At 40.9% G+C, this 26,673-nt stretch overlaps 2 protein-coding genes and 1 non-coding gene across 11 annotated transcripts in view; 2 read left to right on the forward strand and 1 right to left on the reverse strand.

Annotated features, from left to right (window-relative positions):
* The window catches only part of LOC144598836 (BCLAF1 and THRAP3 family member 3-like), a 34,817-nt gene extending 21,295 nt beyond the window's left edge, over positions 1-13,522 (forward strand). For 2 of the 3 annotated variants that reach the window (XM_078409321.1, XM_078409322.1), the window contains exons 8-11: positions 654-781; positions 1,930-2,050; positions 7,800-7,958; positions 12,864-13,522. In XM_078409321.1, the coding sequence (XP_078265447.1) occupies positions 654-781; positions 1,930-2,050; positions 7,800-7,958; positions 12,864-12,893 (438 nt within the window). In that variant the 3' untranslated portion in view covers positions 12,894-13,522. The remainder of the gene's footprint in view (positions 1-653; positions 782-1,929; positions 2,051-7,799; positions 7,959-12,863) is intronic. The other variant, XM_078409323.1, reaches the window with a different exon arrangement.
* Positions 13,523-22,190: 8,668 nt separating this feature from the next.
* trnav-uac (transfer RNA valine (anticodon UAC)) lies at positions 22,191-22,263 on the reverse strand. The gene has a single exon. It is a non-coding gene; the product is annotated as a tRNA-Val (tRNA).
* A 359-nt stretch (positions 22,264-22,622) lies between these two features.
* ppef1 (protein phosphatase, EF-hand calcium binding domain 1) overlaps positions 22,623-26,673 on the forward strand; it is a 92,664-nt gene continuing 88,613 nt past the window's right edge. For 3 of the 7 annotated variants that reach the window (XM_078409324.1, XM_078409334.1, XM_078409325.1), the window contains exon 1: positions 22,645-22,670. In XM_078409324.1, the coding sequence (XP_078265450.1) occupies positions 22,665-22,670 (6 nt within the window). In that variant the 5' untranslated portion in view covers positions 22,645-22,664. Of the gene's footprint in view, positions 22,983-26,673 lie in introns of all 7 variants that reach the window. The other 4 variants (XM_078409327.1, XM_078409331.1, XM_078409329.1 and 1 more) reach the window with 3 other exon arrangements.

A 26,673-nucleotide genomic window follows, 5' to 3' on the forward strand; every position in this document is an offset into this window, starting at 1 on the left:
ACGATCCGGAAAACAATTGCATCTCCGGCAAGGTAAGAGATTGAAAAAAGCTTCCCCCGACCCCATGCCCCCACATAAAACAAACCAGAGAACATTAACACATACTTTTAAAACGCGCTAAAAATAACCAAAAAGACAGACAGACCGTGAGACTGCATCGCTGAGGGCACCACCTGGTGGAGTTTCATGAATAAAGAACAAGCTTAACCTATTAAGAGTGAATGTGAACTTCCTGTTTGTAGACCAGTTGGGCCAATGTCTCCCCAATGTTGCTGCGCTGGAGACAAGGCCAAGCGAGATGTTATGTAGCCCTGTGCTACTTAACCTGTGCTGCTGCAGTTCTTTTTGTGAACTGTTCTACTCCCAGAAACTGTACTGCGTTCTCTCCCTCACTACATTGATTCGCTGTCTTCACTTCCCATCTTTTGTAATCTTTAGGACCACTTGTGTTAAATAATTAGATGTTCCTGTAGTTTTACCAGAACTGCAATTATTTCCTCAGAAATACTGAATAACCTGTAGCAAGTTAATTATTTTTCTTAGAAAAGTATTGAATTGGGGAAGAAGTGATTGGCCTGCAAAATGCTTTTTTATGATAATAAAGAATTGCTTTCTCATGATAATTATATTTTACTTGTTTGCTTCATATTTAGACAAGCACATGGGTTGCAGTAAATCCGGATGACCTTCGTCATGACATAGAGAGAAGGAGGAAGGAACGGTTAAGGGACAAGTATGAAGAGCCCTATCAAACTGAGGAGCATAAATTGCTTTGTGATAGGTGATTAGTCACTTAAAGAATATTTAATTATTCCTCCATTCTCAAAAGCCGAACTCTAATATTGCTCCTTGCAGATCGATCCGCTTTACTGAATTTCAATTGATTCAAAATCAAGTTTAGTTGATAAGATTATTAGCCTTGATTATAGAAGTATTTGTAGGAATTATTATTTGAATTGGCCTCAACAGGGCAGAGTGACCTTTTAGTTTATAAGCCTTCTTAATGGAAGAACTGAGACCACCTGCAGTTGTGTCAGTGAGTATAATAAACTCATACCAACACTGTATCAGGGAACTGGAATACCTGGATCATATGTTGTACTAAATATAGTTGATTGACTCACTAGAACTGATATCCAAAGTTTCTTTTTGAAAAATATCAAGCATTTTCAGATGCCTAGAATTCCAATTTGTTCTGTTTTATTGACTTTATCACCAACAACCTCTGCACCCATGGACTGAATTAACATGATAGGAAAACTTTAATAATCTGCTGTATGTCTTTTCTGAATTCCCAATGGTTCAGCATTCATCAGAGATGCTAATTTATAGTCTCCCTTCCACTCCCTGGGGCCCTGGTTCTGGTGTTCCTTTAAACTTAAGTAGTATCACTGGAAAATATTATTCTCCTGCATTAACTTTTTTTAAAAATCCGAATTGAAAACATATTGGAGTATTAATAGAATAATACCCGAAAGACTGGAAAATCTACTGGTCCAGTCCTGCCAAAGTCCCATTGTATGTGGCAAGTATATTCTACTAGATTTTTCGTTCAGAAGCAATAAAGAATGTGACCAACTACAAAAATCATTTGGAGAAACTATTCTACTATTTGTAGGTTAATTGGCTGGGTAAATGTAAAAAATTGTCCCTAGTGGGTGTAGGATAGTGTTAATGTACGGGGATCGCTGGGCGGCACGGACTTGGTGGGCCGAAAAGGCCTGTTTCCGGCTGTATATATATGATATGATATGATGATAAACCAGACTCTTTGATTTATTCAAACAAGTATTGAAGCCCTACTAGTGAGGTGTTCTATAAATAAATAAACCAGGCCATTATTATGATTTATTGTACATATTTCTTACATTATCGCTAATTCTTTGATATGAATTTTAGTAACCCGAGTAACTATTTTTAAAAATATAGATCTGAGAGGCATGAAAAGTCTCGTTCATCCAATCGAGTGAAAACATCAAGAGATCTACACTTTAAGCCACCAACTGGGCTTATGGAGCACCGAGTGAGAGTTGCAAAAAAGCCCATCGCGGTCAGTAAACTTTCTTTGAATGGATTAATCACTTGGTAGTTTCTGTGTTATAGATGATCTGATGGGAAGCATCCACAGCTTAGTTCCATGTGAATGTTATCACACAGTTGATAGTATTTTGTGGCTTTAGTCTTTGAAACATGTTTCTACAGATTGCTTTCATTTAACATATTTGCATTCTACATGTGTAAGGAACTGTAGATGCTGATTTAAACCAAAGATAGACACAAAAAGCTGGAGTAACTCCTGAAGAAGGGTCTCAACCCGAAACGTCACCCATTCCTTCTCTCCAGAGATGCTGCCTGTCCCTCCAGCCTGAGTTACTCCAGCTTTTTGCATTCTACATTGTGCCTCAGACCTATCTAGGAATTAAGATAAAATATTGTAAGAACTCTTATTGTAGATAGCGTGGACTGTGGTTGCAGCATGATATTGATCAGTTGGAAGGAGCAATGCCAGAAGTAAATTCTATCTGCAAGTGTGAAGTAGTTCATTCTGGAAGGCCAAAAATGGGTAGAACAAACACAGTAAATGGAAGAGCCCTAGGGAGTGTTGATGAATCATTGGAACAGGGAACAAAAGTGTAGCTGTCATTGGGGATAGTATAGTTAGGTGGATTGACACAGTTCTCTGTTGCGAGGATCAGGCTGTGTTGCCTGCCTGATGCCCGGATTCTGGACATCTCATCTGACCTGCAAAGGAACTTGGAGTGGCAGAGCAAAGATCTGGTTTAACATCGTGGTCCATGTGGTAGAATGAGGAAAGAGGTTCTGCTAAAGGAATTTAAGCAGCTAGGAACCAAATTGAAAAGCAGAACAGGAAGGTAATAACCTCTAGATTGCTACCTGAGCTGCATGCAAATTGGCGTAGGGTTGAGGGATAAAGTGGCTCAAAGACTGGTGTGGAAGAAGTGCTTTTGAATTTGTGGGACATTGGCACCAGTATTGGGGAAAGAGAGAACTGTTCCGACGGGACGGACACCACATGAGCCCGACTGGAACCAGTCTCCTGGCAAACTGTATAACTAGGGCTGTAGATAGAGCTTTAAACTAAATAGTGGGAGGGTGGGGATCAGCAAATTGGAAGTGTAAGTGGAGTTAAAGGGAAAGAGATTGCAGCAAATGTTACAGAAGTCTGCCAAATTAATGGGACGGAAAGTTCAAGAAGGGGTAAGAGAGTAAGGTTGGGTAAAATCGGGACCTGTGTGAGAAGGGAGGTGAATACCGAATTAAAGGTGTTGTATTTGAATGTGTGTAGTATAAGAAACAAAGTGGATGAGCTTTTTGGTAGTTAAAGATTGGCAGGTATGATAGAAAATAGGTGCAAGAGGAGGCCATTTGACCCTTTGAGCCATTCATTGTGAATGGTGGTGCTGGCTCAATGTTGTGGGAATTACAGAGATATGGCTGCAAGAGGATTAGAGCTGGGAGCCAAATATTCTGGGTTATACGTCATATTAGAATGACAGGAAGGTGGGCAGAGGGGTGGGGTAGCTCTGTTGGTTAGGAATGGAATTCAGTCCTTAGTGAGGGGTGACAGGATTGGAAGATGTAGAGTCATTGTGGATAGAGCTGAGAAATTATACGGGTAAAAAGACCCTAATGGGAGTTATTTACAGGCCCCCAAACGGTAGCCAGGATATAGGGTACAAGTTACATCAGGAGATAAAATTGGCATGTTAAAAAGGCAATGGGGTGGTCATTGGAGATTTCATTATGCAGGTAGCCTGGGAAAATCAGGTTGATACTAGACCCCAAGAAAGGGAATTTGCAGAGTGCCTCCAAGATGGATTCTTAGAGCAGCTTGCAGTGGAGCCTACCAGGGAAAAGACAATTTTGGATTTGGTGTTATGTAATGAACAGGATTTGATAAGGGAACTCAAGGCAAAGGAACCATAGGGAGGTTGCAACCACAATATGATATGTTTATAATCTGCAATTTGAGAGGGAGGTGAAATCGGATGTGTCGGTATTGCAGCAGGTCAAAGGGAACTACAGAGGCATGAGGGAGGAGCTGGCCAAAGTTGACTGGAAAGGATATTTCAGGAATCACGAGTCAGGAGTGGTCCCAGATGATTGGAAAATTGACAATATTACCCCACTGCACAAAAAGGGAGCAAGGCAGAATAGTGGGAACTATAAGTATGGCTTCGGTGGTTGGTAAGATTTTAGATTCCATTACAAAGGATGAGGTTACGGAGTACTTACGAGTTCACGATAAAATAGGCCGAAGTCAGTATTGCTTTGTGAAGGAGAGGTCTTGCGTGACAAATTTGCTGGAATGCTTTGAAGAAGTAAATAGCAGGACAGATAAAGGAGAGTCAGTAGATGGTGTTTACTTAGATTTTCAGAAAGCCTTTGATCAGGAGCCACATGTTAGGCTGCTTAGGAAGATGAGAGCCCGTATCAAAGGGCAGATACTAGCATGGATAGCAGGTTAGCTGGATGGCGAAAGACCAAAGAGTGGCAATAAAGGAAACTTTTTCTGGTTGGCTGCCAGTGACTAGTGGAGTTCCGCAAGGATCGGTGCTGGGGCCGCTACTCTTCACGTTGTATATTAATGATTTGGACGAGGGGATTGAATGCTTTGTGGCAAAGTTTGTGGATGATACAAAAATAGGTGGAGGAGCAGGTAGTGTAGAGAAAGCAGGGACTATGAAGAAGGACTTGGGCAGGTTTGGAGAGTGGGCAGAGAAGTGGCAGATGGAATACAGTGTAGCAAAGTGTGGAGTCATGCATTTTGGTAGCAAGAATAAAGGAGTAGACTATTTTCAAATGGGGTGAGAATCCAGAAATCGGAGGTGCAAAGGGATTTGGGAGTGCTGGTGCAGGATTCCCAAAATGTTAATCTGCAAGTCGAATTGGTAGTAACGAAAGCAAGCTCAATGATAGCATTTATCATATCATATCATATATATACAGCGCGGAAACAGGCCTTTTCGGCCCACCAAGTCCGCGCCGCCCAGCGATCCCCGTACATCAACACTATCCTACACCCACTAGGGACGATTTTTACATTTACCCAGCCAATTAACCTACATACCTGTACGTCTTTGGAGTGTGGGAGGAAACCGAAGATCTCGGAGAAAACCCACGCAGGTCACGGGGAGAACGTACAAAACTCCTTACAGTGCAGCACCCGTAGTCAGGATCGAACCTGAGTCTCCGGCGCTGCATTCGCTGTAAAGCAGCAACTCTACCGCTGCGCTACCGTGCTTGTATACAAAATAGGGATGTAATGTTGAGGCTCTAGGTGTTGGTAAGGCCGCATTTGGAATATTGTGTGCATTTTTGGGCACCATATCAGAGGAAGGAGGTGCTTGCTCTGTAGAGGGTCCAAAGGAGGTTTACAAGAATGATCCCAGGAATTTGTCGGCACTGGGCCTGTACTCGCTGGAGTTTAGAAGAGTGAGGGGGGACCTCATTGAAACATACAGAATAGTGAAAGGCTTGGATAGAGTGGATGTGGAGAGGATGTTTCCATTATTGGGAGAGTCTAGAACTAGAAGTCATAGCCTCAGAATTAAAGGACATTCTTTTAGGAAGGAGATGAGGAGAAATTTCTTTAGTCAGAGGGTGGTGAATCTGTGGAATTCTTTGCCACAGCAGACTGTAGTGGATATTTCTAAGGTGGAGAAAGAGATTATTGATTATTACAGGTGTCAGGAGTAATGGGGAGAAGGCAGGAGAACGGGGCTAGGAGGGAGAGACAGATCAGCCATGATTGAATGGTGGAGTAGACTTAATGGGTCAAATGGCCTAATTCTACTCTTGTTCCTTATGACCTTTGGGTATATGTCTGAATACTGAAAGTGGCTGCACTGCAGGGCGGGGAGTGTAGAAGTCAGATAGAATGCTTGCTATCATCAACCATGGCAAAGAATATAAGAGCAAGAATATTGTGAAAAGTTTACAAAAACAGCACCACCATTCAATGTGATCATGCTGATCATTCTCAATCAGTACCCCGTTCCTGCCTTCTCCCCATACCTCCTGACCCCTATCCTTAAGAGCTCTATCTAGCCCTCTCTTGAATGCATTCAAAGAACTGGCCTCCACTGCCTTCTAAGGATGTTACCTGTATTGCAGCATTTTATTATAAGGACAGATTGTTTTTCTCTGGAGGAGATAGACAGGGAACCTGAGGGGTGACCTGATAATGGTGTACAAAATTGGGAGTGAGATGGATAGAGTGAGTATCTCTTTTTCAAATCGGAATGTTTATATTGAGAGGGTAGGTAAAGATGAGAGGTAGGAGATTTTAGAGGGCTTCTGAGGAGCAACTTTACTCAGAGGGTGGTTAGAATCTTGAATTTACCACCTCACAACGTTTAAGTACCTTGACAAACATTTGAATTGTCAAGATGAAGAAGCGTATGGACATAATGGGGTTAAACGGGACTAAGTACAATGGTCAGCTTGCAGACTGTTTCTGTGCTGAATGACTGACTAATTCTGGCAATGTCCGGCCATTGTTTACAAGATTCATTTCTCATTTCCTTGTGGATCTGTCTTTGTACCTGTGGTCAACCCACAACAATTAGAAGTGCTTTGCTATAATCCAAAGAACCTGAGCAGAGAACTAATTCAATCCAGAAATTGGATTTTTAAGATCTGCTCAAATTACACAACATAATCTTTTTGCTGGCTAAAAGTTGTGAGTTGTTCGTATAAAATATTTAATTCTAATAACTATATATTTGTGGAGTTGCATGAAATTTGAACTATCATAAATTAAGGAGGATGACACTTTTATTCCTTCTGTATTTTCCCCAAATTATTAATCTAGGTAGCAAGTCTGCTAGATGATTGAGGTACCTCTTGCAGATTACCAATGCTCTGTCTTCAGTTAGTGTGCTATCTGTTTAACATTGCAGATAGGATAAGAGAGAATAAGATGGAAAACAAGATAAAAATCCAAAATGGAATAATGACAGAAAGATTCCTGAAAGCAAAAATTGAAAAGTTGAAACTCGAATTTTATTTAGCCCTTGTATTTAGGACATTCTATTTTTTTTAATTCTTTCCAAAAAGAACAACTAGGAGCTAGCTGCAAATGTCCAAAGAAGTATGTTTTTAAAATGAGAATAACGTTTTTATGTTAATAGCACCAGTCTTTAGCCAAACCTCTACTGTCAGTTATAGGTAAATCACTGGCATTTCTTTGGATACAATTTTAATTGTAATCTGTGTTTGTAATTCATTGTACAATATTTTCAGCAATGGAGGTTTTAAATACTTGAAACACTCACCCCATGAACAAATTCAAGTACAAACAACTTCATATCTTTCAATAATTTAATCCTCCCTGAATATACTTAGAATCTTCAGGACTTAGTTCTAGTTTATGTATGGAGTTTGATTCTTCACCATAACACTCATACAATTTAATGCATGATTCTGCAATTACAAAGGATTTTCAAGATCAATATTTTTTTCATTTGTCCTTTGGAAATGTTTTTCATCTAATTTTCCTTGGAATTTTAAGGTCCCTGTTTAGGGACAGATGTGCATCCCTCTGGGGAGGTGGGGGTGGAGGGGTAGATACTGGCCCGTAAAGTCAGATGTGGAAGTTGGCTACGGGAACATAAATTAAAGGTGGCGTTGGACAATCTGTTGCTAGAAATTCAATGGTAGACCTGTACTCAAAATTAAATGTTGATGTACACTCTAATTACTATTTCACTTATTTAAACTTTCTACATGTTTGTCATTTTCCACAATGGTATCAATGTTATTGATTTATCCAGAATTTTTCAAAAGACTATACAGCACCTGGGCGAAAGAAAAGTTTCAGCATTGAGTCAAAATACCGGCGCCTGTATGGCGTTGGTTTTGGACGTACAAATCCAAGAGTATTCACCAAACACTTCAGGGAAGGGCTAGTGAGGAAAAGGAGAGATGAAAGGGTAAGGAATTCCTCTAATTTGGGATTTTTAAACTTGGTCAATTAAATTTATCTAATTACTTAATATTAACAATATTAATATGTGCTACATACTTTTTCATTCTCTTTGTTTATTAATTTATTTTTGCTCTCTTTAATATATATTTCCCAAAATAAAAACTTAGAGCTGTAATATATTCCTAGTTTGCCTTATTTGTTTTTTAAAAGATCACAAGTTCAAGTGAATTGAAGTACTTTTTGATTTTTTTAAACACTTGTATCTTTCATTTTTTGGGGAAGGAGGGAAACGGTTTGGAATGTAGCGCATGTGAGCAATAGAGTGCATTTTGGCCGTGCAGAAATAATACAGAATTTGATCACAAATGTTGAAAATAAATTTGCAAATATTTCTCCTTTAATACTTCCAAGTTTCAGCGTTTTTTTCTGATAACCTAACTGTATGTTGTTTTTAACTGGGCTTTCCTTTGCTTTCTGTTTATCTATGCCATCTAGTTAAATCGGAGTGTACTATTTGTGACATCACTAACATAATGTTACGGCTTAATTGGGACCATAGAGTATATTTTTAAATCTCTATTCACTGGATATGGATGGACATGCTGACATTTATTGTCCATCCCTAATTAACTCTGAACTGAACAGTTCTATATACAAGACTATGTGGATGGTCAATTACTTTCCCAGAATGGCTAGTCAATCAGATTTTTAGAACAATTTGGTGGTTTTATGTTTGCCATCGCCAGTTTTTAATATAGGATATTATTAAATTTAGAGGTGCCGTCTAGTGAAATCCTTCCAAACTTTGTCCATGGAGAGCAGTTTAAACCACATAATACGTGTATTTTAAGTCTATTGTTAATGGCGAGAATGATAACTTGTAATTATAGTTTAGAGTATCACAGAGAAATGCATTTTGGTGGTGCCCAGGAATTGGAGCTACATGCCACATGAAATGAATTCTTGCCTATATATGAACTTCAAAGGGAGTAGTTGTTCCATACAAAAATTGCTTCAAAGTGGGTTTATTTAAAATTTTAATTTTGTGGTTAAAATTGGCAAGCAAGTGATTTCCACGATTACCTAAATTTTAGCCCTGTATTTATTTTGTAATTATATAATCTGTATTTGAAAGTATGTAATTTACTTGCATCCTTGTACAAATTAATTTAATTTGGTATAAATTTGAATATAACAAGCTAACTCTGAAGCTCTGTCATTGAGCTTTATTCATTATCATCACATCATTATGTCATTAGTACATTATATGTCAACCATAGTTCTTTATCTAGTCTTTGACATTGTTTGTCATGGAATCGACCAACCGCAAGACCAAGGCTCCTCCTTTGTGGATAATGGTGTCCGAAAAGCAGGATGAGCAGTTACAAATCAGCATGAGATAATAGCGAATGGCAGTCTACCAGCGGTTACATCAGCTCAACAAGCAGAATTACGAGCTTTAGTGGAAGCATGTCAGATGGCAGAACGAAGATCAGCTACCATCTACACTGATTCCAGATATGCCTTTGAAGTCGCCCACAACTTTGCTGATATTCTAGAAGTCCGGGGAAATGCAATACCTGATCAGGTGGCTCGAGAAGCTCCCTCTTTACTCCCCATACTGACAATCAAATGCACCTCTGCAAGCTTGAGACTCAGATATAGTTCGAGACTTAAAAGAAATACAAGATAACTGCTCGAGAGTAGAAATGTGGACAGATGGAGGAGGGTATTTAAAGTGTGCTCCAATGACTTATGGAGACATGAAGAGACTGGACAACCAGTTGCTTCACAATGCCTTATTTGGCTCACTCCTGGGGCCATCTGGCTCATACAAATGGTCACCCGGTTCCAAAAAAACTGGTGGAGTTGTGGGTTTCGAAAATATGCCCAACGAGTCTATGGCTTGCCAAAAGACTAACCCAAGATCAAATACGACCTGTCCCATTATGAGCTCCTGCCTAGGCGGGACCTTTCCACCATTTACGTTGATTATATTTCCCTTCCTAAGTGCCAAGGGTACTCTGATGTTGTGGTCATAGTGGACAGATTGTCTTACTTGGTGGAAGCCATCCCATCTAGATGGGCTGCAGCCTTGCACACTGCTAAAGTTTTGTATAAAGACTATATCCCAAGATGGGGTATCCCCTCTAACATTCACTCAGATCAGGGTACACACTTTACAAGTACTGTTTGTAAGAAGGTCTGCAGACTCCTGGATATTACCTGGGATGTACACTGTCCCCATCATCCACAATCCTCTGGTTTGGTTGTACTCATGAATCGCACTATGAAGGATCTCCTGACTAAGAGGGAATACCACGGCCACAGGCCCTTCCCATTGTCTTATATGTCTGAGAACCATCCTAATAAAACAATAGGTCTGAGCCCCATTGATGTTGTCACTAACAGACCTATGTCACTGCCAGGAACCTCAGACTTACAAAAAGCTGCTTTTCATCTTATGAGTGATGCTTTTTTTAGAATACTGCCTAAGCCTGACAAAAGCTATCAGTTCTGCCTCCCAACAGGTATCGCCTACGTGGGGTGACCGACCAGAGGGAGGCCACGACATAATCACAGGCGTACCGATCTATGTTAAGAAGATTCAAAAGGAACCATTAGGCTCTAAGTGGGAAGGACCTTTCCAGGTGCTGTTGACCACGCAAACTGCAGTTAATGTCCAGCGGAAGAAGGCCTGGATACATGCTTCTCATGTTAAAAGGGCCACTCTAGACCAAGTATCAATAACAAAAGTGAACTGAATTTATTTTATAATGATAACTGATTTCGTTATTGTATCATCTATTCAAGTTTTTAAAAAAAATCTTATTTAGGTGATTCATTCTCTCTGTAGTGATCAACGAATTAAAGGGGGGTTTGTAGGACCTTACAAAGAATTAATAGGAATCCTTGCGGATAATTGATAGGGTTAATCTAGAGTTGATAGAATTAGTTTATTTTAAAAACAGTGACCTTGGGTCTGCTGAACGCAGTGATAGAGAGCAGCTTGTGAACTTAGTTACAACTGATAAGAATCTAGACAGTACTGTGAACAATAACCCCTTCAATGATACGAAGGTGCGATTATACATCCTGGACAATATAAAGATAACAAAACTTGTTTTAGGCAGTGTGTTCTGTGTGAAAGTTATTAGATGGATGTCCAGTGTCTTTTGTCTGCTAGTTATGTTCAATCTTTTAGTTGAAATTCCATGGGTTTTTTGTTTTGTTAGTTATGAAATGTTCAGTTTTAGTTAAGGACTGCAGATATTTTCATGCTTTGTTCAGTTGCCATATAACTGTTGTGCCTAAATAAAAAGTTCTAAACGCTACAACTAGATTCGGCAAATTATTAACCAATTCAGTAGTCCTACAAGAAGCTTGGCTCACCCCTACGAACTTTGAGATCTCCAGCTAGGATTTTGAGCAATGTAGATGCAAGCTTATGATCTTTGTTCACCTCCTTGATTGATATCCATTTTGTGAACTGCTTGACAATTTCTGAAATGATAAAACAGTGTGCAGGTGATTCAATACTAGCACAATACTGGTATATGGTTGTCATTTTGTCGTTAGTAGGAAAATAACTGCAGATGCTGGTACAAATCGAAGGTATCACAAAATGCTGGAGTAACAGCAGGTCAGGCAGCATCTCAGGAGAAGGAATGGGTGACGTTTCAGGTCGAGACACTTCTTCAGACTGATGGGGAGCAGAACAAAGCAAGGATATAGGTGGAGACAGGAAGACCGTTGGGAGAAGGGGGAGGGGAAGAGAGGGACAGAGGAACTATCTAAAGTTAGAGAAGTCAATGTATAGGTGGAGACAGGAAGACAGTGGGAGAACTCCCACGGGATCCCACTACTGGCCACATCTTCCAATCTCCTCCCCTTTCTGCGTTTCGCAGAGACCATTCCCGCCGTAACTCCCTGGTCCACTCGTCCCTTCCTACCCAAACTACCCCCTCCCCAGGCAACTGCAGGAGATGCAACACCTGTCCCTTTACCTCCCCCCTCGACTCCATCCAAGGACCCAAACAGTCTTTCTAGGTGAGACAGAGGTTCACCTGCACCTCCTCCAACCTCATCTATTGTATTTGCTGTTCCAGATGTCAGCTTCTCTACATCAGCGAGACCAAACGCAGGCTCGGCGATTGTTTCGCTCAACACCGTCGCTCAGTCGGCCTTAATCCACTTATCTCCCGGTGGCTGAGGACTTCAACTCCCACTCCCAGTCTGACCTTTCTGTCATGGGCCTCCTCCAGTGTCATAGTGAGGCCCACCACAAATTGGATGAACAGCACCTCGTATTGCGCTTGGGCAGCTTACAGCCCAGTGGTATGAACAGACTTCTCTAACTTTAGATAGTTCCTCTGTCCCTCTCTTCCCCTCCCCCTTCCCAGTTCTCCCACTGTCTTCCTGTCTCCACCTATATCCTTTCTTTGTCCCGCCTCCCCTGACAACAGTCTGAAGAAGGGTCTCGACCCGAAACGTCACCCATTCCTTCTCGCCTGAGATGCTGCCTGCCTGACCTGCTGAATTACTCCAGCATTTTGTGATACCTGCATTTTGTCTTTAAATTATTTTGAATGTTATAGTTTTTAAATATAAGAACAAATGGTGGACATTAAAACTTGTTATATGAAAAATAGAAAAATCAATTTGCACAAGGATGTTTGTACAAGTTCAATACAAAAGGTCTTCACACGTGCAATCCAAATGTTCAGTATAAATGCAGTGAGACTAACAGTGCAAACTTACCTATTTCTAGATGGTCAATTCAAATTCTGTAGAAATATACAGGAAACTTAATTTCCTATATCGTCGTCCAACCCCCAAATTATCAAGAAATTAACATACTTTTGATTCTAACCGTATGGCTGCTGATTTTTATTTCCTTTTTGATTAGGAATTACCCAGCAGTACCACAGACAAGTAATTGACCAGAATGTGGAAGAGTTGAGATCTAGGAAGAAAATCTACCGAGAACATCTTTTTGAAATCTATATGCCTGTTGCAGACTGCTGTGGATTTATTTCACTCTAGTTAGTAGTACTTAAGACACTTTGTAAAGTATTCCTGGGCAATTTCAACATTAATGAAAATAATTTTGACAGTATGAGTTAATATAAGAGCACTGTACCCCAAATAGTACCTTCTGCTCTAATTTCTGACATGGTTTTCCCATGAATAAATTAGTATGAACAGCATACTGTTAAAAACTATAAATATTGAAGCTAAATAACAATCTGTTCAAATGTTATCAATGATGTACCAAGGGTTGAAAGTAGCTACATTATGTTTGTAACACGACAGTTGATCAACAATTGAAGTAAATGGGGTGAGCCAGGAATGTTTCAAAATTAAATGTAAATCTCTATGTTGCCTGTGGCTACAGGACACTGAACAGAAATGCTTGTTGCTTATTGATGTAGATGTCTGAATAAAAAAGTGTTTTCATTGTTTATATCAAACGTTATGACTAGCTATGCTCCCGTGGTTTTGCTTTTCATTTGATCATGCACTTTTGCATGTATTAATAAACAATGTTAATATTTGGATAAGATACTTGAGACTTTGTACTTCTTTTCTGTTCTGTTGAAATGGGCATTGTTCTCCACTGTGTAGGATTAGCACCAAATTTGGATGAGATTAGATGCTACATAATAGATAGAATCAAAAAAGACTACTATCAATCTTGCAAAAGCATAGCACAATGCAAAAAATATTATAAAAGGGCAAGTGATTCAAAGCAAGAAGCAAAGAATAGAAACCTCACTATTCACAAAATGGGAATGGGATGATTTATATTTTTAAAAGACTTATAGATCTTTGATCTTTATTCTAAACTAAGTTCTTGTGCACATTCTCAGATTGATGCTGGTTGATCTCTTTGATTAGATTCGTGTGTGAAACATCACATCTTTGCAGTTTACAACAAGGAAAGTTCATTAATGAGAGCCAGTTATAGAAATTTGCTCATGTTAAAATTGTGTTTCTACAACGGACAAAAATGTCAGTGACTAAACAAAATAATCTTTTAAAATTGGCTATCTAGACTACATGTAATATGAATGTTTTGAATTTGTTGTTTTGTGCTTAGAAGAATCACTTATTTGTATTTTCCTTTTGAACTTTTGCAGAGTCTCAACTGAACCATCTATTTTATAAACTATTAGGTTTTGTTAGTTAACATTGATTTTATTTGGCAAGTGTTGTCTGTGTAACCATTGCAACCATTTGTGGAGCAAATTGAGGGGCTTTTCCATTTATTTTCTTGATCTTTCATCCATAGTTAACCTCTTGAAACCATTGATAGTACATCAGTAATGTCAACTTCATATTTTGGGGGGGCATTGAGACCTATCAAAACTTTTACAAAAGTTCTATGCAAGCATTTCTACTTTGAATTGGACTGGCTACAGAAAGTTGAATGGGAGGTTGTCCAATTAATTAAATTAAAAGTCATATAACATTGAAAAAGTTTAAATCCTAACTACTTGTTTGCTTTTCTGTGTTGGTGACTTTCAGATTTTGATCTACAAATATACTTCAAGCATTTGATCCTCTAAGCTTCCAATTGGTTAATATACAACTCCATTGGGAAAAAAAGCATTTGTATCTTTTGTATGCAGATTGCTTTTCTTAGTACTGATAATGTGATGTGGCAATACTTAAACAAAATACTGGAAATGCTCAGCAAGTGGAGCAGCATCCCTGGAGAACAAAACTTTTGTAATTTCAAGCTGATTCCATTTCATTCAAATGCATTTTGTTAATATCTAACAGTTGACCATGCAGTGATGTTTTATTAAACTGTATTAATTTTGAAAGCTGTTAATTTCAGTACATAGCAAGGTTGAAATTACTGGAAATTTTCTGAAACCATTTTTTAAAATAAATTCACTAGAGCAGCCACATTTATTGTGACTGATATTAGTCTTGTTGATTTATCAGTATATATTAAGTGCTGTTTAAACCTCATGTTTATTGCATTAAATTCCTTGTTTGAAAAATTGCATTGTTTACTTCTCCAATCCATGCAATTATGGCTGCTTTATTAAAATAGTCTTTCAACTATAGCCAAACTTAAGTTGTATTCAGTCATAATTAAAACAAATACGTTTAAAGTTTAACATGTATTCTGAAGTTTTTAACATTTAATGAAATCCTTGCTTGTACATCCCACGCTTTTTGAATTTCTTTCCTCCAAACTGTGTAACCATATGTCTCTCTTCCCCTAGTTTTGTTTAAAAACATAACTGAACATGCTTTTAATCTGCTGAGTCTCTTGTCCAGCTTATTTTTTTCTGCACCGTTTACTCTTGCCACTTCAAATTTCGTGAAACATTTTCACAGTACAGGTGCTAATTATTTTTTACTGCTCTATTCCTTTTATTCTATTTATTTTGGATCACGATACGATAGAACATGTCCCAGGAGGGAAATTGATCTGCCACCCAGGAGGGAAATTGATCTGCCACCTGTCATAAAGATGCAAAATACATGAAATTAAAGTGATGAGTGGAAAGGATTGGGGATGTGCAAAGATGATGGGGGGAAGGGAGAGTGTCAGTCTACCCCATGCAGAAGTCAAGTCAAGTCAATTTTATTTGTATAGCACATTTAAAAACAACCCACGTTGACCAAAGTGCTGCACATCTGATTAGGAAAAGAAAAAAAAAGAAACGACATACAGTGGCAGGCAGCCAAACGCAACGGCGCGGCCATGGGGAGTTGTACAGTTTGATAGCTACGGGGAAGAGGGATCTCCTGTGGCGTTCTGTCCTGCATCTTGGTGGAATTAGTCTGTTGCTGAAGGTGCTCCTCAGGTTGACCAGTGGGTCATGGAGTGGGTGAGCTGTATTGTTCAGGATGTTCCACAGTTTGAGGAGCATCCTCCCCTCCAAGACCACCTCCCTTGATCACTTGGACATTGTTTTACATGCCAAATACTGCTGTAGCGGAATGGTGCTGAACTGCTATCTTCAAAATTCCTTTAAACAATCTTGGGAACAATATTTTATGCAAGTGCCTGTATTGCATTATCCTAGACCTCTGAACTTTGGCATTCCCTGTTTCCCCAATTCTTTCAGAACAGAACAAAACATATTTGTTTAAAATTGTAAGAATTAAAAGGGTTATGGAACAAAGGTAAATGTGTAAATGGCTAAACTGCACTTCTGGCTCTGGAGCAATGGGGCCAAGAACTCAAGACAAAATCAGTCAGGCAACGTCTGCAGGGAATGGACAGATGGCATTTCGGGTCAGGGCCTCTATTGTTTTACCTGGGCGGTGGAAGGGCCATCACTGGCTTATTGATTAGAGGTATTTCAAAGACAACTTGACACATTTGAATGGCTATCAACCATCTACAGCTTATGTAGTTTAATTATGCAATTTTCATGCCATAATCATTTTTTTCCAAATGGACGCTAAAGTAAACATTTAAGCATATGGACATCATTAACAAGACTTTTTATTGCCTATCCCTATGTGATCTTGCAAAGGTGCTGTGGTTGATTTTGGTGATTCTACAGAAAGTCATTGGAACATTCCATTTCATTTCCCATGCTATTTTCTGCTACATTGTTAATGACACTTATGGTAGACATAAAATGCTGGTGTAACTCAGTTGGACAGGCAGCATCTGCTCCACCTTGACACTCATGGTGTATGCCTTGAACGATAAGTTTGGCAGCTTTGCTGCCAATTTTCACTCCTGTGTTTCATCTGATTTTTTTCCCCTTTCATCTCAGTAGATGGGCTGGTGACAGTATCTACTACAAACCAATCGACTCACGGATACATTGAGCACACTTAATTTCAAAAACCAAACTGCTGGATGAATTCAGCAGGTTGAGCAGCATCGGTTGGGACAATAGAGGAGGGGGAATGGGATTGGAAATGAAACATCAACAGTTCCTCCTCCAACAAATCTGCTCAACCCACTGTTCCTGCTGCAGTTAATTTTTTGCTCCAGCTTCCATCATCTGCAGTCTTGCCACACTTTCATTAATTCTAGCCCAATCCTGCCTCATGTGTTCTGATGGTGCCACCTCACATTGTCAGTGTTTCTAATTTGACTTGCCATGTCTTCACCCGTGGGTTTCTCTGGCCGCTTTGACTTTCGTCCTCTTTTTCCATCCCTCTGCTAGACCAGAGTGGGATGGCTCCCCTGTTAGCCTCGATCAATGGCTCATCTGACGTAATAGGCTATTGGTAGATGTTCCATTCTTTCTCCTTTCCAACCATCTCAAAGAATAAAGAGCATAGGTTTAAGATGAGAGGGAGGTGTGGGGTCCTTTTTTGACAGTGGTAGGTGCTTGGAACACACTGCCAGACATGTGGAGGCAAATGCCATAGTGGCATTTAAGAGTTTTATATAGGCACATGGATGGATATGGATCATGTGTCAGCAGTGGAGTTCAGTTTAACTTGAGTTTGTGCTATACTCAAGATCATAAGTGATAGGAGTAGAATTAGGCCATTCGGCCCATCAAGTCTCTGCCATTCAATCATGGCAGATCTATCTAACCCCATTCTCCTGTCTTCTCCCCATAACCTCTGACATCCCTACTATTCAAGAATCTTTCTACCTCTGCCTTAAATATATCCACTGACTTTGCCTCCACAGCCGTCTGTGGCAAAGAATTCCACGGATTCACCACCCTCTGACTAAAGAATCTCCTTCCTAAAAGAATATCCCTTAATTCTGAGACTATGACCTCTAGTCCTAGACTCTCCCACTAGTGGAAACATCCTCTCCACATCCACTCTATCCAAGCCTTTCACTATACTGTTCTATATTCCATCTTCAGTATACTGTTCTATATTCCATGTTTCAGTGATCGTTTTAATTGAAATGCATTTTCTATCTCATTCAACGGAAGCATACTCAGTGTCTGCTCTACCAACTCATTTTCTAACATCCAGAGCATCAAAAACTTGTAAGTAACCCAGTGGTTCACTTGTACGCTGCTAAATTTAGTATCACAAGTTTCTGCTCAGGTGTGGCTTCTTCACCATTGAGACAACTGCAGGTTGGGTGGCCTTAGTGCTTTTGTCACTGAAATTAATTCCTTGCTGTCGGTGTCTTTACTATCTCCCTATCTTGGCCTTCCACAGATTCCAGGAAGGTCACCTCTACACAAAGCCTAATTTCCATGCTTTTCCAAATGTGAGTAAATCCTATCCCCAAGAATCTTCTCTAGTGATTTCTCTATCCTTGCAAGGATCACAAGCCTATAATTTCTTGTCTTTCCCTCTTGCCCTTCTATAATTCCGTCTTCTGGCATCTTACACATGATTAAAGAGGATACAAAGAGCTGTCAAAGAACACCAATTTCCTCCTTTGCTTCCCTCAGTATTATAGGATAGATCCATCTGGCCCTGGGGACTTGTCCTCCCAAATGTTTTAAGAGACCCAGCACGTCCTTTTCCTTAGTATCGAAATGCCCTTGAATATTAACACTCCTCCCTAATCTCATGATGCCATATAACCATATAACAACTACAGCACGGAAACAGGCCCGTTCAGCCCTACCAGTCCACGCCGACCACTCTCCCTGACCTAGTCTCATCTACCTGCACTCAGACCATAACCCTCTAATCCCCTCTTATCCATATACCTATCCAATTTACTCTTAAATAATAAAATCGAGCCTGCCTCCACCACTTCCACCGGAAGCCCATTCCATACAGCCACCACCCTCTGAGTAAAGAAGTTACCCCTCATGTTACCCCTAAACTTTTGTCCCTCAATTCTGAAGTTATGTCCCCTTGTTGGAATCTTCCCCACTCTCAAAGGGAAAAGCCTACCCACGTCAACTCTGTCCGTCCCTCTCAAAATTTAAAAAACCTCTATCAAGTCCCCCCTCAACCTTCTACGCTCCAAAGAATAAAGACCCAACCTGCTCAACCTCTCTCTGTAGCTTAAGTGCTGAAACCCAGGCAACATTCTAGTAAATCTCCTCTGTACCCTCTCCATGTTGTCGACATCCTTCCTATAATTTGGCGACCAGAACTGCACACCATACTCCAGATTCGGCCTCACCAATGCCTTGTACAATTTTAACATTACATCCCAACTTCTATACTCGATGCTCTGATTAAAGTAATCATTAACTGCACGCGATTCCTGCATATCCATGTCTATTCAAAAGCCTTTTAAATGCCATTACATCGAATTACCCCTGCCAATGCATTCCCGACATCCACCACTGGGTGTATTAAAAAAAAAAATATATATATATATATACACATATTTTTCCCCTCCTCATCTGAAGGCTATGCCCTCTTGTCTGACATTTCCACCTGGGGGGGGGGGGGGGGGGGGGGGGGGGGGGGGGGGTGGGGGGGGGGGTGGGGGGGGGGGGGGGGGGGGGGGGGGGGGGGGGGTCTGACTGTCTATCCTATCTATGCCTCTCATACTGTTTTATACAGGTCTCCCCTCAGCTTCCTATGCTCCAGAGGGTACAATCGACGTTTGCCCAGTTTCTTATAGCTAATACCGTTTAATCCAGACAACATTCTGGTAAGCCGCTTTTCCACCGTCTCCGAATGTTCTACATCTTTCCTGTAATGGGATGGCCAGAACTGCACACAATGCTCAAAATCCGTCTTGTTTTTCACTACCTCTGTAATAACCCTAATCATGACCATTGTCCTGTGAAGATGCAACACGAGTTCCTCGCCCACATACTCAATGCCCCGACTTATGAAGGCAAACATACCATATTCTGTCTTTATCACTTATCTATTTGGATCCCAAGATGCGTTTGTTTGTCAATGCGGTTAAGGGTGTTTGCATTAACTGCGTACTTTCCCAAAGTGCAACACCTCACATTTGCTCAGATTTAACTCCCAATTGCCATTTCGCCACCGATTTTTGTACCAGATCTATATACTACTTTATACTTTGACAATGACAACTTTCCGAACTGTCCACAACTCCACGTTTGCAAATTTACTAACCATCCCATCTAAGTTTACATCCAAGTTATTTATAATAGTAACAACAGAGATCCTTGTGGAACTTACTGGTCACAGACCTCCAGTCAGAATAACATGCTTCCATCACTGAGCCTCTGTCTTCTGGTAAGCCAGTTCTGAATCTATCTGACCAACTCACCGTGGACCCCATGCTTGGTAATCTTCTCAATCAACCTACATGAGGGACTTTCTCAAATGCCTTACTGATCCATCTAAACACCCACTGCCCTACCCTCATCGATTTCATTGTCCCCATGTCCTTGGTGAATACAGATGCAGAGTACTCAGAACCTCACCTACATTCTCTAATTCCAATCACCCTCCTTTATCCTTAAATCGTCCTACTATTGTTTTTAATGTACGGATAAAAAGCACTGGTATCTTTAATCTGACTTGCCAATTACATTTCATGGCCCCTTTTTTTGTCCTAATTGCCCACGAGTTCTATCTTGCTTGTTTTATATTCCTCAACGGCCCCGTCAGATTTCACCTTTCTAAACCTTACGTATGCTTTATTTTACTTTATGACAACGTTTTCCACCTTTCTGGTCATCCAAGGTTGCCTTGCCACCCTTATCCTTCCTCATTACTGGAACATTTTGGTCCTGAATTTTGATTAGCTGGCCTTTAAATAATGTCAACATGTCAGATATTGACTTACTCAATAACAACTGCTCTCAATTTATTCTCCCTAGCTTCTGCTGTAATCTGCGTTACATAAATTTAGCACCTTTCCCCAAGGTCCAGATTTATCCTCGTTCATAACTTTCTTAAAATGCTTCTTTTTTCTTTTGAATAAACTTAAAATATATCTTGTCATCCTAGGTTATTAAACATTACAAGAAACTACCTCTGTACTCTCCCCAAATCAAAGTTTTATAATACTCAAAACCACAACCAATGAAGTCAGGCGTTCTTTAACCTCTCACACTACCAGGTTCAGGGAGCCGCAGACCCAGACCCCAAGATCGCTCCACACCAATCTTGCGAAAGGTCCTGCCATTAATTAGCAGCGGCGCTGCGATAAAATTGCTGCCTTACTGCCTTACTGCACCAGAAACCCAGGTTTCATCTTGACACAGGTGCTCTCTACTCCCAATTTCTCTATGTCCACTACATCTTCTCCCAAGATGAGGCTTTCCACTCTAGGACATCAGAGATGTCCTCTTTCTTTAGTAAACATCACTTCTCCATGTCACAAATGGAGCCCTCCTCACCTGTGTCTTCTCTGCGTCGTGAGTTCTGCTGTCACTGCTGCCTCCCACCCAGGCAGAACAAGGATAGAGTTCCCCTTGTCTTTACTTTTCACCCCACCAGCCTTCATATCCAAAACATAATTCTCTGAGATTTCTGCACCTTCTCTTATAGCACCTGTCCCTATATCTCCCTCCCTCCCTCTGCTCGATCTAAGGTTCCCAGTAATTCTTCCAGGTGAGACAGGTGTTCACGTGCACCTTATCTAACTTCAATTACTGCATCAGTGAGACCAAGCGTAGACGTGGTGACCATTTTGCTGAACACTTACACTCGCTCCGCCAAAGCCTGTGGGATTTTGCGGTTGCTTTTCATTTTAACTCTTCTTCCCCAGTCCCGTACTGACTTTCGTTTGCTGATTGCAACACCCTCTCTCGCTGCTCCCCCTCTGTGATTCCTTCCTCCTGCTCTCCGATGCTACGACCCAGTTTCATTCATTGTTCTTTATCTTTCTACAATCGTCGTCTATATCTCTCGTTTCCCTTTCCCCTGATTAGTCCGAAGAAGGGTCTCGACCCGAAACGTCACCCATTCCTTCTCTCCAGAGATGCTGCCTGACCTGCTGAGTTACTCCAGCATTATTGTGTCTATCTTTGGCTTATTACCTGCCAGGCTTTGTCCTGCCCTTCCTCTCTTCCAGCTCCCTCATCCCCCCAGGATCAGTCTGAAGAAGGGTCCCTGTAATGTCCTCTGTAAGACCCTGCTTTACTTACATCACAGTCCCTACCCGAAATGCCGCCTCAGCATGTTCTCCCGAGATGCTGCCTGACCTGTTGAGCTACTTCTTTTGGAAACCAGTTCCTTTCTGCAAGAATTTACCTTGATTTTACTTAAGTTCATGCACATGCATAAATGATTTGATAAGGTATTTCAAAGAGCAATCAACTGCTGGTTGATTTAACGCTAACAGTATTCATATATATTGTGTCGGAACTTTAAATTACAAAATAATTAAGAACATAACTTAAAAAAAAAAAAAACAAGCACTTGGTTCCACTGGGGCTCGAACCCAGGACCTTCTGCGTGTAAAGCAGACGTGATAACCACTACACTATGGAACCACACGGAAACAAATGCGTGCCAGCGCTCCTTATATCTTCTCTTCCATCCTCGCTTTTGTGTACAGAGATCCATTCAGTTCACGCAGAGCCGTGACTCATCCACGGCGGCCCCCGGTGCGGAGGCAGAGGCGCCCATTCACGGCCAGGGAGGGGAAGCAGCAAAAGCTCTCACTGACTGGCCGGGAGTCACCACCCACCCGCGACGATCCAGGACAGGAGAAGGATAAAATGCAAACAATTGTCACACGTGGATAGACACAAAAAATGCTGGAGTAACTCAGCGGGTCAGGCAGCATCTGTGGAGAACACGGATAGGTGACCTTTCGGGTCTTCAGACTGATTGTGGGTGGTGGGGAGGGAGCTGGAAGAGAGGAGGAACAGGCCAAAGAAGGGACCTGCAGATGCTGGTATATACCGAAGATTCACACAAAATGTTGGAGCAACTCAGTGGGTCAGGCAGCATCTGTGGTGAAAAAGGAATATGTGACGTTTTGGTCGAGACCCTTCAGACTGGGGTCTGCAATCCCAAGAAGGGTCTCGACCAGAAACGTCGCCTGCTCCTTTTTCTCAACAGATGCTGAGTTACTCCAGCATTTTGTGTCTGTCTTAAGTAATATTTAATTAGATGAGGCGGGTGGGAATGATCGGCAAATGGTGGACGAAGGCCAGAGATGAAAAGACAGAAGGTGTAAGACAAAAGGATTGAAGAGTTACAAATTGTAAAGCTACACTACTATTGTCCATTTATTTGTCTGTTATTTTTATATATACTGAACTTTTTGTTTATTATGGATTTTACAGGGTAATATGTTCACATACAGTGCCCTCCATAATGTTTGGAACAAAGACCCATCATTTATTTATTTGCCTCTGTACTCCACAATGTGAGATTTGTAATAGAAAAATCACATTTGGTTAAAGTGCACATTGTCAGATTTCAATAAAGGCCATTTTTTATACATTTTGGTTTTACCACAGCAGTGTTTATACATAGTCCCTTCATTTCAGGGCACCATAATGGTTGGGACACATGGCTACACAGGTGTTTGTAATTGCTCAGGTGTGTTTAATTGCCTCCTTAATGCAGGTATAAGAGCTCTCAGCACCTCGTCTGGCCAAAGTTGTGCCAATGAAAGTCAAAGAAGCCATTATGAGACTGAGAAACAAGAATAAAACTGTTAGAGACATCAGCCAAACCTTAGGCCTATCAAAATCAACTGTTTGGAACATCATTAAGAGGAAAGAGGGTACTGGTGAGCTTACTAATCGCAAAGGGATTGGCAGGCCAAGGAAGACCTCCACAGCTGATGACAGAAGAATTCTCTATAAAAAAGAAAAATCCCCAAATACCTGTCCGACAGATCAGAAACACTCTTCAGGAGTCAGGTGTGGATTTGTCAATGACCACTGTCCGCAGAAGACTTAATGAACAGAAATAGAGGCTACACTGCAAGATGCAAACCACTGGTTAGCTGCAAAAATAGGATGGCCAGGTTACAGTTTGCCAAAAAGTACATAAAAGAGCAACCACAGTTCTGGAAAAAGGTCTTGTGGACAGATGAGACGAAGATTAACTTATATCAGAGTGATGGCAAGAGCAAAGTATGAAGGAACGGCCCAAGATCCAAAGCTTATCACCTCACCTGTGAAACAGGTGGTGGGGGTGTAATGGTCTGGGCATATATGGCTGCTGAAGGTACTGGCTCACTTATCTTCATTGATGATACAACTGCTAATGATAATAGTATAATGAATACTGAAGTGTATAGACACATCCTCTCTGCTCAAGTTCAAACAAATGCCTCAAAACTCATTGGCCGACGGTTCTTTCTACAGTAAGACAATGATCCCAAACATACTACTAAAGCAACAAAGGAGTTTTTCAAAGCTAAAAAATGGTCAATTCTTGAGTGGCCAAGTCAATCACCAAATCTGAACGCAATTGAGCTTGCCTTTTATATGCTGAAGAGAAAACGAAAGGGGACTAACCCCCAAAACAAGCATAAGCTAAAGATTGCTGCAATACAGGCCTGGCAGAGCATCACCAGAGAAGACACCCAGCAACTGGTGATGTCCATGAATCGCAGACTTCAAGCAGTCATTGCATGCAAAGGATATGCAACAAAATACTAAACATGACTACTTTCATTTACATGACATTGCTGTGTCCAAAACATTATGGTGCCCTGAAATGGGGGGGACTATGTATAAGCACTGCTGTAATTTCTACATGGTGAAACCAAAATGTATAAAAATGGCCTTTATTAAAATCTGACAATGCACATTAACCACATGTGATTTTTGTCTATTACAAATCTCAATTGTGGAGTAGAGAGGCAAATAAATAAATGGTGGGTCTTTGTCCCAAACATGTTGGAGGGCACTGTATATGTTGTGTTGCTGTAGATAAGGATTTAATTGTTCTGTAGGTTCATGCGACAATAAAACACTATTGATTCATGATAGAAAATTGGCTTCATGGAAGGAAGAAGAAGGTGATGGTGGAAGGTTGCTTTTCGGACGAGAGGCCTGTGACTGGTGGTATACCTCAGGGTTTGGTGCTGGGCCCATTATTGTTTGTCATCTATGTCAATGATTAGGATGAGAATGTGCACGGTATGATTAGCAAGTTTGCAGATGACAATAAAGAGTGTGGTATTGTAGATAGTGAAGATGGTTGTCAAAAACTGCAGCAGGATCTTGATCAGTTGGGCAGGTGGGCAGAAGAATGGTTGATGAAATGTTGTATTGAGAATTGCGAGGTGTTGCATTTTGGGTCTAACCGAGGCAGCACCTACACAGTGAATGGCAGGGCCCTGGGAAGTGTAGAGCAGAGGGACAGTTGTACACATTAGCGAGGCCACATTTAGAGTATTGTGTTGCGTATTGGTCACCCTTTTATAGGAAAGATGTTGCTAAGTTGCAACGGTGCAAAGAAGACATGAGGTTGTTGCCAGGACTCGAGGGCCTGAGCTATAAGGAGAGGTTGAGTAGTCTTGGATTTTATTCCTTGGAGCGCAGGAGGATGAGGGGTGATCTTATAGAGGCATATAAGACAATGAGAGGAATAGACAAGGTAAATGCACAGTCTTTTACTCTGTCATAGAAACATAGAAACTTGGTGCAGCAGCAGGCAGAGGAGGTGGGGTAGCTCTGTTGGTGAGGGATGGAATTCAGTCCCTTGCGAGGGGTGACATTGGGACTGACGACGTAGAGTCACTGTGGATAGAGTTGAGGAATTGTAAAGGTACGAAGACACTAATGGGAGTTATCTACAGACTCCCAAACAGTAGCCTGGATATAGGGTGTAAGTTGCAGCAGGAGATAAAATTGGCATATAACAAAGGTAATGCCACTGTGGTTATGGGAGATTTCAATATGCAGGTAGACTGGGAAAATCAGGATGGTTCTAGACCCCCAAGAAAAGGAGTTTGTAGCGTGCCTCCGAGATGGATTCTTTGAGCAGCTTGTACTGGAGCCTAGCAGAGAGAAGGCAATTCTAGATTTAGTGTTGTCCAATGAACCAGATTTAATAAGGAAACTCAATGTAAAGGAACCATTTGGAGGTATTGACCATAATATGATTAGTTTTAATCTGCAATTTGAGAGGGAGAAGGTTAAACCAGGAATGTCAGTGTTGCAGTTGAACAAAGGGGACTATGAAGGCATGAGAGAGGATCTGGCCAAGGTCGAATGGAAAGGGATCCTAGCAGGAATGACGGTGGAACAGCAATGGCAGGAATTTCTGGGCATAATCCAGAAGATGCAGGATCATTTCATTCCAAAGAGGAAGAAAGATTCTAAGGGGAGTAAGAGGCAACCGTGCTGACAGGGGAAGTTAGAGATGGAATATAACTAAAAGAAAAGATGTATAACATAGCAAAGAGTAGCGGGAAGCCAGAGGAGTGGGCAACTTTCAAAGGACAATAGCAAAAAGGGCTGAAAAGATGAGGTACGAAGCAAAGCTGGCCAAGAATATAAAGAAGGACAGTAAAAGCTTCTTTAGGTATGTTAAGAGAAAAATATTAGTAAAGACAAATGTGGGTCCCTTGAAGGCAGAAATGGGTGAAATTATTCTGGGTAACAAGGAAATGGCGGAAGAGTTGAACAGGTACTTCGGATCTGTCTTCACTAAGGAAGACACAAACAATCTCCCAGATGTACTAGTGGACAGAGGATCAAGGGAGACAGAGGAACTAAAAGAAATTTGCATTAGGCGAGAAATAGTATTGGGTAGACTGATGGGACTAAAGGCTGATAAATCCCTAGGGCCTGATGGTCTGCATCCCAGGGTACACAAGGAGGTGGCTCAAGAGATCGTGGACGCATTGGTGATCATTTTCCAATGTTCAATAGATTCAGGATCAGTTCCTGTGGATTGGAGGGTAGCTAATGTTATCCCACTTTTCA

This window comes from Rhinoraja longicauda, chromosome 12 (assembly GCF_053455715.1).
Source record: "Rhinoraja longicauda isolate Sanriku21f chromosome 12, sRhiLon1.1, whole genome shotgun sequence".
In the NCBI taxonomy this organism is placed as follows: domain Eukaryota; kingdom Metazoa; phylum Chordata; class Chondrichthyes; order Rajiformes; family Arhynchobatidae; genus Rhinoraja; species Rhinoraja longicauda.